Source organism: Excalfactoria chinensis, chromosome 12, assembly GCF_039878825.1.
Source record: "Excalfactoria chinensis isolate bCotChi1 chromosome 12, bCotChi1.hap2, whole genome shotgun sequence".
Classification (NCBI taxonomy): Eukaryota; Metazoa; Chordata; class Aves; order Galliformes; family Phasianidae; genus Excalfactoria; species Excalfactoria chinensis.
In genome coordinates, this window is record NC_092836.1 from 1,097,571 (window position 1) to 1,108,911 (window position 11,341).

At 50.8% G+C, this 11,341-nt stretch overlaps 1 protein-coding gene across 4 annotated transcripts in view; it reads right to left on the reverse strand.

Annotated features, from left to right (window-relative positions):
* GRM7 (glutamate metabotropic receptor 7) overlaps window positions 1-8,472 on the reverse strand; it is a 226,513-nt gene extending 218,041 nt beyond the window's left edge. For all 4 annotated transcript variants that reach the window (XM_072347204.1, XM_072347203.1, XM_072347202.1 and 1 more), the window contains exon 1: window positions 7,823-8,472. In XM_072347204.1, the coding sequence (XP_072203305.1) occupies window positions 7,823-8,383 (561 nt within the window). In that variant the 5' untranslated portion in view covers window positions 8,384-8,472. The remainder of the gene's footprint in view (window positions 1-7,822) is intronic.
* Window positions 8,473-11,341: the final 2,869 nt, after the last annotated feature.

Genomic DNA, 11,341 nt, shown 5'->3' on the forward strand with positions numbered 1-11,341 from the left:
TCTCTTAGTCGCTGGCTTTGATATTATGGGTTGGTCTCTGATTATTCTTGCTTTAGGAGGCCTCCTGGAATCAGGATAAAGAGAAGGCTTGAAGATGCCCCAAGGAATTGGATGGACTTCCATCCAGCTGCCATCTCACTGACATCTGCTAGTGCTGGATGGACTGTCCAGAGAAAGTGCTGGAAAACTGTGCTAAGAGAAGCATGTGCTAAGAGAAGCAATCTTCCAATTTATAGTCCCATTCCTTTATTGGCACTCTTCTTAAAAAGGTTAGAATTAGGTCTGTTGCGTATGATAGTAATAAATGGCTCCTATAAATATTGCATACGGAGATGTATAGTCACTTTTACACCGTATCTTCTCCATCTGAAATTTAGTTTATGAACAGCAGGATGACTTTTCCATCTAGCCCTGGAAAGCCTGTTATACCACAGTCAGATTCCTTGTGCCTACAGCGATACAGGTATGCAATCTGACAAAGGAAGCAGAGGTAGGGGTTGTATTGAGCCATCCAAGGAGAACCTGGATCACAGTCATTTTTCAGTGCAGATCTGCAGCTTAAGGCTTTGGCTTTGTCAGCAGTTGTTATACCCACAAGCGAAAAGGCAAAAACAGTTGTAAAACAGTGAAAGCAAGATCTAAGCACATATCTGCAGCACGCAGCGGAGCAAAGGGACCACACCAAAGCCAGGTCCAGGTTATCTTGCTTTTGAACTGAAAACTGTAAGGCAGCTTCAGCAAAGCTGGGGTAGACCTGAGGCTTCAGAGGATGGCTGCCCCCAGCCAGCAGCATCCCCCCAGGGCATCTCCTCCTGCCCCAGCTACATGCTGACCCTGGAACTTCCCACACCCTTCATGGGTTTTGCTCATCACCCCTCACTTCCAGGCTGGGCAGCCAGCTGAGCACAACCTACTGCCTGTGCTGCTCAATGCCTTTGAGGTGGTTCTGTGTTACCAGAGCAAACCCTTCCTCTACAAATCCCACACCCATGATTCTTCTAAGCCCTGGCACTGTAACAGTGTGAGATGGGCACAGCCAAGAGCTGAGCAACCCAGTGACATACCCACAGCATCAGGAATGGAAGTTACAGGCACCCTCCACCCACCCTGCCCCAACACAGCCTGGCACTAGGACCCACTGTTCCACCCCAGCTCCATCCCCAAGCAGTGCTCTGACAGGTGGGTCAATAGTACCTAGAAAATATCTAAAAAGCAATGAATTGATAATATAGATATATAATATGTATGTTTATGAAATGATGCATACACACAGGTTTATGGTATAGTACCAGATCTGGAGGTTGGTGGCCCTGCCTGTGGCATGGGGGTTGGAACCTGATGATCCTTGGTGCCCCTTCCAACCCAAGCCATTCTATGATTCTATATCTTTATATATATAATACCTACATAAACAAACAGGTTCATACAGGTTACTGCAGAACCATCAAAATGAACAGAAATCTTGCAACCCCCAACACTGCTGTAGCCTTCCTCCCCCAGTGGGTCAGACTCTCCTTTTACCAAACCCAGAGCTGTCTGACGTGCCCTACATATGAGGTTGTACCTATGCCATGCAGCACAAGGCCACCAAATGAAGGTCTGCCAGTCTTGCTTTCTCTTCTATCCAGAGCACGGCCAGGCACTCTGAGTGCCTCTCATGCTCTCAGGCACAGAACAGTGATCTCTAATGAGAGGCACCTCACAGGCCTTTGGCATGCTCCCCAAGTTCATTTAAAAACACTCTGAAGTGCGGTCCTGGCTTGCATTTCCATGTCAGCAAAGAATACAAGGATATCAGCTTCTCAACACACACATCCGTTCAGCATGCTAATGCCTCCCCAAACATCTCAGATGACACAGCAAAAGCAACACTTATCTCAATAGGAACTAAACAGCATTACAGGGACACCAGGCAGTGCTGCTGGAGCTGTAACAGCAGTGGTCAGGTGGTGTGAGTGGACGTGTCCAACCCTCAGAAAGGGACAGACCCAGGTGAAGGTGACTGTCACCCTCACCCACTGCAACACCCTGCACCCAGCCTGCGTGCACGCTGTCTGACCCCTCGCTGTGCCATAAGTGAGGCATTCACATGACAGCCCCAAGACATGGGTGCACAGCAAGAGATCAGGCTTCAGACCATGCCCAGTGTCCACTGGTGTCACCTGCTCTTCTCAGAGCAATACAATCATCTGGTAGAAACTTGAGCTCTGCACGTAGGAGAGTTCCTCCAGCAAGCTTTGGTCTGTGGAAGAGCTGGTATGGCATCTGTGCACGAGTGACCACTGGCAAGGACCAGGGCTGCCATGTTTTAATGTGGTCGTGCTTGACTGTCCCTCCTACTGGTAATTAATCATAATAGTTCTATTGCCCTTAGCTGAAAGGTTTTCAGGACTTCGTGAATCATCAGTATGTGGAAGGCTTCGAGAAATACTTGTTTTTCTTCAGAATTCTCTCTGCCTGGATGCCCATTCCACCACGCTAATGACCCAACTATATTGGATACCATGCTCTCAAACAGCCTTAATTACATGCTTCATGTCTTCCAATATTATGATAAAATTCACCATAGTCCTATGTCTGGGACAGTCATCATTGTCACTCATTGAGATTAATTTGCGTATCACTATAAATAGCAGGAGCAACGTCTGACATTATGATGCAGAATATTGCGCAAGATGGTTTTAACGCCTCCAAGCAGAACTCATTTAATAGAATAAAATATGGAATAGAGTACACGTAGTTTTACAGTATTAGGATTATGAGATTCAAAACCTGATCAATATTTCTTTCATAAAAAAATAATGCCTTGAAATGATCCCTCTATTTCTCATTCCAAAGAGTTCACCTTCTTTCATTTCAAAGAGTGAACAGGGAATCACACAAAGGCACTTGTTGCATACATGCCCTTGACAACCTGGCTGCCCCTGCACCAGCCCAGCTGCCCACTGACCCTTTGCTCACACGAGCACACTCATCCTAATACCTCTCTGCATGGGTAAGCATCCACCCCCTGGCAGTACCACCCTACTTCCAGCTGGCTCCTTGCACTCCCTTCTACCAGAAACCTATGGAGCGGGACCTGAAGCAGGATTCAGAGCTGAGATTATCTCTGATGCTGAACTTTGCCTTGTCAGGAATATGACTTTTACCTACAAAACAGCGATCCAGAGGCATATATTCATAACACCTCCAACATACCACTAGAAACTCCACATGGAAGAAGAGGAGTTCCTGACACGCAGATTTTCCTCAACTTTCGAATTACACAGAGCAAATAAGACTTCACACCAGTTAAATGGAGCCAATCATTTAGGGAACAATAACACTGCGTGGACCAGCTTGCTGGCAGGTATTTTGTGCATCAGTAGCAACAAGCACCAATATTTAGAGATTTAAGAAAATTAGAGTTGGCTGAAAAACACAGAAGCCTTTCATTTTTTATTTTTTAAAGATGGTATACCCTCTCCTATTTTCAGCTTTTATTGAAATTCACTAAGAGTAACCACAAAAAGCAGTTTTTCTCAATCTTCTAAAAATCATATCATCAGCCCAGCAGAGGCCAACTAAAAGTTAGGAGAAACAGCAATGAATTGGCAATGAGTTCCAGGCCTATCCTTAGCACTAGAGAAAAACAACGCTATGGCATGCTGGGTTTCTCACAACCGCCAGTGAGAACCCAGGAGCCCCCGATGGGGTACCCTTAACCAAGTGATGGGGAGAGCAAGAAACCATTTGTTTGCAAAACTCTTATTGTGGACTGAAGGAATCAGTAGAAGCTGATGGGATTAAAAACATCTGGAAATGACACAATCACACGTTCTGAAGCAATTCTCGTACAGCTCTCACAATCCTCTCCTTGGCAATGCTGCCAGGTCCACCAGAGCAGGACCTGGTGGCCACTAAAAGGCCCTGAGCAGGTTCCTGAGGTCAGCAGTGGTGCAGCTGCAGCCCAACCACAGAGGCAGCCCCAGTGCCCCAGCAAGATCCAACCTTGGGTTCCACTGGGAAAGGCACACCCTCTTCTAGGGAAAGAAGTGCCAGCTCAGAGCTGCACTTGTAAGCTGTATTCTTTTACAAATAATCTCATTTCTTCTGGTCTCATTGTGTCTACAGCAGAAAGCAGGCACTGCAACTTTCATCCTTCTCACTTAGTACTGAGGTACCTGCAGAAGGAAATACAGTAAAAGCACCCAGGGGATATAAAGGAGTTTCAATTTACACTTCCAATCTAGTTGTACACCTTCATCCCACTCTGTTTTCTAAACTGTTTCCTGAAGGGGCACAGTAATGCACTCTTATGGGCCACAGGAAACATCACTGATGTAAAGAAAAAGGCATTCAGACGGAGAGCCACTGCTGATTGACTATATTCAACTACATCCACTGAGGACAGAAACCTGGAGCTGTAATTAGTTCATTATTAAAGCCTGTAATGAGAAGTCTGCAGTTCTCAGGGTGTACAAAAATGAGATCTCCAGTATAAAAAAAAGAAGAGGGAATCAGTATAGTGATTCTCTCCACACTGCAAGGCTTCACTCATAGAAGATAGGATACATCTGGCATTTTTCAGCACTGTTACTGAATTTCATGGAGTTGAATTCACAGGGAAACCTACGACACTGTAAAGTAACAATTTATTCTCTTACAGTGAGAAACTGGCAGCCTAAAAAACACATTGCCTTGAAATCTCTGATGCGTTTAGAAAGAGCTTCCCAAATTGTTTGTCTTGTTTTTGGAGCTGATATTTAATTTACAATCCGCACTCGACTTAGTCGCACGCTCTCACAGAACTGGGATGTGAAGAAGTCACCGGACTTGACATACTTCAGTATTTATGCCTTTTCATCTCCGTGCTCTGCCGCACGCATCGCTCCTCCTGTTGCATCCCTGCTGCACCCTGGCAGAGATGACGCAGCCCTCTTCCCCAAATTTGCAGCTTAACAAACATTTCTGAAAAATATTCTGCAGTGCCCTAGAAAAATCTATCACAAAGCAACACCTTCCACACAGCAAAGGAAACACAACTTCTTGCACAGAAGCCCACAGCCTTCAGCAAGGCAGCATGACGATCGTGAGGGTTACAGCCCACGGCTGCAGCACCCAGCAACACTGCTCAGGGCTGGATGGGAGCGTTACAGTCTCCTCTCCCCACTCTGCTTCTGAGAGGAGGAAATGAAATAACAACGAGGTGCTAAAAGCGAGCATTCAGGCACCCCCATCTCTGTCTATCTGTTCTCACAGCGAGTCACTGTCAGGCCCGTGCTGCCTTCGGATGCTCCCAGCAGGGTGTCGGTCAGGCTGACTGCTTGGGATGCTCTCAAATATCCAAACCAAAGCATCTTGCCTGAGATCCACAGCAAACCGATAGCAAAACCAAACCCTGGATTCCGGCTAAAAGACTTCTTCCTTCCTCTAAATCCTGTGCACGGTTGCATCTCTCACTGTGGAAGAGAAATCCTCGTGCACTTGGCCTTTGGAAGCATACTGCCCTCCCTGGTAGCTCCTGCACATCCCCTGTGCCCCGCAGAGCAGTGACCCACTCCATCACACAGCCGGGGAGTAGCATCCCTCATGGGGCTCAGCCCTTCCCCAGGCTCCAGGCAGAGCCCTGCCTCAGCCCACCCCAGCTGCTCTCACTGAGAGTGCCACTCAGCTCCAGGAGATGCAAGGAGAACTTGGACTTGTCCTTTGATCACATGAAAAATAAACCAACATATCTAATGCATATCCTTTGCATCTTTTTATTATTATTTAACCAAACAAAAACTCCCCCAAAGCTTCAAACAGTAATGGCACGGATGAATTCAAGTCAGAGGAACTCACTACAGCTTTCCCAGCTGCTGCACCTGTTGGCATTGGCTGGAGATGCTCCCAGAGCTCTGTGCTCTATCAGGAACAGACGGGTGAGCTGCACGCATGGCTGCTGTAATTCCATATGCAGAGAGCAAGAGGAATGGCCCAACTCCTACCCTTCCTGCAGAGAAAGCCCATAAGCATCAGTAGCTGCCTGAGGAAACCCCGCTGTGCTCTGCGTGAGTTGTATCTATTGCTTTCCCCATACATTAAGGTACAACGTGAGCACTTCGGTTCTCTTCCAAAATACTGTCAGAGAAATGCAACCACCAGTAATGTTTCTTTGCAAAGGCCTCCACAGATGGAAGGAGACATGGGGGGGGGGGGGGGGGGGGGGGGAATGCATATAATCAAATGCCTGGGAGCCCCCCACCCCCTCAACACAGGATCAGCAAACACTGCAGGGACCTACGAATACCTTACGGGCGGCAGAAGCGAATGCATTTCAGCAAACATGCAGGTTAAAACAAGTTTGTTGCTGTGTATCTTTGCAGTACCTCGATGCTTCTCACTCCCCACACAACTGCACTCTGCTGCTTAACAGGTCCTCTCCTGCTCCTACCTCAAAACATCTCTTATTTCTCCCTGGCTGGGACGTGCTCTGAACTGTGCTTTGAAGGACAAGAAGATGAGAGGGAACAGTTCTAGCGCACAGAAAATGTGCTTAAAGCAGGCAGAGCCAATCTGCAGATACATATTCAGAGAGATCTCTCAGTGTGCACCAGCTCCTGCATTCTGGATGATTTGGATAAAGAGCAATTTGGAACAGATGCTTAGTCACAATATGTTAAAATGTTTAGATATATATAAATATCGCTACGTGCAGGAACTGCTCAAATGCCTCATTTCTGCAAACTCCCTTATGTAACATCAGCACCACCGAGGATCTCGCAGGTACGGTGGTGTTACGGGCGGGCTCGGAGCGCCAGGGCTTCCCTTCCCAACGGGATCTCAGCGCCTGGGATTTGCCCGTGGCTGAGGCTCGGTTACGGACAGCTGCCGGCCCGCTCGCTGGCGGGGCACTGTGCCATCCTCCGACACAACTTCGGCCCCTGCTCGGGGGGAGCGGGACCGCAGCCCACGGAGGGCTGTTGGCAGTGGGAGAAGTGCGGAGCGAAAGGAGCGCCGCGCAAACAGCAGCCTCCGGAGACAGCATCCCAGCGCCGGTACGGCCGCGCAAATTGCCGGGCATTCAGCGCACCGCAGTCTGCCGGGCGGGGGAGGAGAGCGAGCAAAGCAGAACCACGTCCTTCGTGCTCTCTGGGAAGAACGGATAACACCGAGACCAGAGCGACCGGCCAGGTGCCGCGCAGCGCGGCTGCCCCGGCCACGGGGACGCGGAGCGGCGGTGGCTGCTGACACCAGATGGGCTCTGCCGGGAAAACCTCCACAAGTTTCCAGCCGGGAAAAGCGGGGGATAGATATCTCCGCCCGCCGCAAAAAAAAAAAGAAAAAGCGTAAAAAAATAATAAAAATAACCCCACCAGCATCTTCCGCATGCGAAGGCGGAGGATAGGAAGCGAGAAACTCCGCCGCTCGCGATGCATCTGGTGGCGGTGCTGCCGCCGTCCCCGCGCTGCGCAGCACCCACGGCGGATCCCCTGGAGATGGGGGACGAAGCCCCCCGGTCCCCGGCTCGGCCGTACCCCGCTGCCGAGACATATTTCTCTCTAATGCAAACCCATCTCAATCACCGCCTTTATTTTTTTTCCCTCTCCTCCTTTCCCTTCACGGATTGCTTCTTGCAAATGGGGCGATAAATCCAGAAAGTGCCACGCACCGGGGAGAAGGGAGACGGGGGAGGATGCTGAGATAGAACGGGCGGCGGGGAGGGAAACGAGAGGCTCCGGAGGGGAAGCGAATGAAGCACCCGAGGGGGCGCGGGCAGAGTTCGCCTCCGCCGCGCGGCTCTACGCGGCTCGATTCGGCTCGGCACGGCTCTCCGCCACCCGGCGCTGCGCAGCCCTACCTGGAAGAGCCGGAGGATGTTGGCCACCATAATAGACACGGAACTTCCCGACGCCCCGATCACTCCAACTACTTTCTCCGGCTTGACGAAGACGGGCGGCTCCCCGTTGGTGCACCTCACGTCGGACGTGTCCTTCTGGATGAGCGCCTGCACGAAAGTGAGCGACTGCTCCAGCGCGTAGGTATCTCGGGAGCAGGTGTCCAAGATGCGAGCGCCCAGAGTGACATTGGGCAGCAGCTCCGGGTCGCTGTTGATCTGGTCCAGGGCGTAAAGCATCGCTTCCAGCCTGTGGATGCCGTTCTCTTTCTTAATGTCCCCGCAGGGCACGCCCGGGGGACCTTTGGCGTGGACAGGGAAGAGCCCCCCCAGCGTGATGTCCCCTTCCAGCCGGATAGAGTGCGGCGCGTACATCTCCTGCCCCAGGGCCGCCTCGGAGAGCAGGAACTCCAGCAGACAGCAGGGCAACTTCACCAGAGTCAGGAGCCGCAGCAGCCTGCCCAGGCGGAGCATGGCGCTGCCGGTCGACCCCGGGCGCTGCCCCGCGGCCCCCTGCGCCTTCATCCGCCCGCCGAGGCGCGACGTGGGGCTCGGGGCGGGATGCGGGGCTCGGGCCGCTCCCGCCCGCCGCTGCCTCCGCCGCGCTCCGCGGCAGCTCGGCACAAGGGAGCCGCGCCGCGCCGCTGCCGCTTTAAATGGTGGCCGGGGCCTCTCCGCCCCCCGCCCCCTCCGCCGCCCCGCCCCGGGGCCGCCGCTGCGCAGGATGCGGCCGAGCCGGGGCCGGGCGGCAGCGACGGCTCCAGCGGTTCGGCCCCGTGGGGCTACAGGTGGAGGAGCGCGGTTCGGCGGAGCCGGCGATGGACGGGCAGCACCGGGGGTGTGCGGAGATGGGGATGGATGGGCAGAACCGAGGGCAAATGGGCAGAGCCGTGGGCGTGCAGAGCACGGGCAGCCTCGCTCCCCGGATCCAGGAGCCGGGGCAGGGCGGGCGGGAGGCGAGCAGAGCTGGGAGTCCCCACGGGAGCCGCGGCCAGCCCGGTCCCGGCAGCCGGAGCGGCGTTCCGGTCAGCCCCTGGCATCAAAGCGGAGAGCCCGGCTCTGCCATGGAGAGCACATCCTCCTTGCCGCTAATACCAGCGGAGCCAGTGAGGAGGAGGAGTTTGGATGTAACCCCATACTCCCGAACCCGAAGTAACGCAGCTGATCTCATGCCTCTTTCTAAGAGCTCCAGACCCATTTTGTACCGTGTGCCAAGATCTGAAGGATGCTACAACATCGGGTTTTGTCCCATTCAGCCCCAAACTGTAACAGGCAAGGAGATGACACCTGTTGTTGTTCCCTGCTGACCAGCAAGTCCACGTCCTGATCCCTTCCCAACTCAAGAGTAATGCAAAATACTGTCCTGATGTCTGGTTCCTGCCAGGCCAAGCACCTGATTTTGAAAACTGTCTTTCATTCCGTCTGTACAAGCACTGGGTCAAGCAGAGCTGCTGCTCATCACCCTGCCTGCTCCAGCTGCAGCCTTGATGTGTTCCCCCCACAGCTGTGGGCCAGCTTGCATTCCAGCACGCCATCCTTCAGTGAGCTCGCAGTGAGCTCTGATGGTTGCTACCTGCTGTGGGCCAGTCAAACTTTATCCTGCACACAGGAATGCTGCAGCACTGCAGCTCAGCAGACACCAGCGAGGGGCTTTGCAAGTCAGGTCTTGACTTGAGGTGGAGCTGGCCAGGATTTTGCAGCGATCTTCCAGAAATCATTATGGCATTTTATGATCTTAAAATCTCAATTAAAACAAACAAACATACCAACCACCAACAGCCCCTTCCTTATATGTCCTCACTGGTTTTCAGCCTTTTTCCTTTTCTCTGTGTCCATTTGGCAGAAGTACTGAAACCAGCAGGGCCGGGATGTAGCAAGGATAACCACCAATAAAATCAGTGGGACTTCTCTGCTACAAAGTGTGTTGGGGGCTTAGCACCAAAATTTAGTTTTTCCATGGACTAAAAAAATCTCATTAGAGACTTCCTTAGTAATTTCAGTACTGTGATCCACTCGTGCCCTCACTCAGCCCTCATTTATCAGTTTTATTCCTCATACAGGGGAAGCACCACCACGTTGCCTCAGCAGATCAGTATTTGCCCACTGCTGCCCTGCAGATCTCACACATAGGATGGGGCCCACGGGGTCAGACGCTCCTCATCCTCCAGCCCCACCAGCCAAAGCTGCCTGGCCAGCACCAGCAATGCCCACACACATCTCAGCTCTGTGCATGGGCTTAGCTGCTGCTCAGTGCCAGCAGTTCCTCCTGGACCATTCCTTAATAACATCAGCCTCAGCCCCTTCCACATCTCAATGTGTGTGACTGAGTGGAAGCTCTTCAGTACTTATTTACCTCTTGCCCACTCGAAGCTCCTCATCAAGAATCTTTGCTGTATGTATTATCATTAAAAAATCCAGCTCTAGTGGCTGTACAGGAGAGGCTGCAAGCACAACTCAAAGCTTGCCTTAAGTGCTCAAGCTTCAGAAAGTATATGAATATAAATCATCTTTTCTAGTAGACCACATTGTTTTGTGGGATGCTACTATATGAATATAGAAGTTTTTTAAGGTTGTTTTTTTTCCCTCTATTTTCTATTTTCTTTCTGGCAAATCCATGCCTTGTTTTGCAGGAAGTTACCTCATCATTTTGAGAGCTTTCTTGCTTTTTTACCTATTTTTTTTCCTTTCCTCCTTGGGCAATTCCACAGTTACATTCAACATGTTTATCCTCTCAGAATTACAGAAAACCCATCTGCCGTCTACTTCATGGTTCTTTTCATCACACCCTGGTTACCTAAAAAATTAGCCTATGTATTCCACAGCAGACTCCCTGTGGGAACATAGAAAATTACGTACTTGATCAAGGTAGACCTGGGATCTGTCCTAACCCAGTATCTTGCCTTGGAACAGCAGCAGATGCTGCAGAAGAAAAGACAGGAGCTCTGCAGCATGCAGATGTCTTTAATCTGCTCCTACCATACATCTCATCCTGGTCTCTCATATATAGGAATTGGTTTAAGCCGTGAAGCATGAAAAATTATTCTAATTCTGAATTTTATCTAGTCAATAATTACTCTGGATATTCGAGATATCCATAAGCAGGCCCCAGCCCTTTTCCATTTGGTTTCAGTGGCATCTGCTGGTATCAAATACCACCGTTTGATTGGACACTGCCTGAAAAAAAAGTCCTGCTTCTACCTGTTTTCTATTTCCTGCCCCATAAATGCAAGTCTTAAAATAGTTAGTAATCTCCCCTTTATTGTGTGCGTTCCCCTTCCACTGCATGCAGTTGGCAGTTCCGGTGCTTGCAGGGAAGAAAGTAAAGCCAATAGCCCCAATCAGCTGCGTATCTGTGACTGCCATGATTTACTTTGAAGGCACTTGTCATTTGGTTTGGATTATTGAGTACCGGGAGGTGAAACAACACCAGCTAAATACCATCTTCAACATTTCACTCGTATCACAACATCTCTGTGCTTCAGA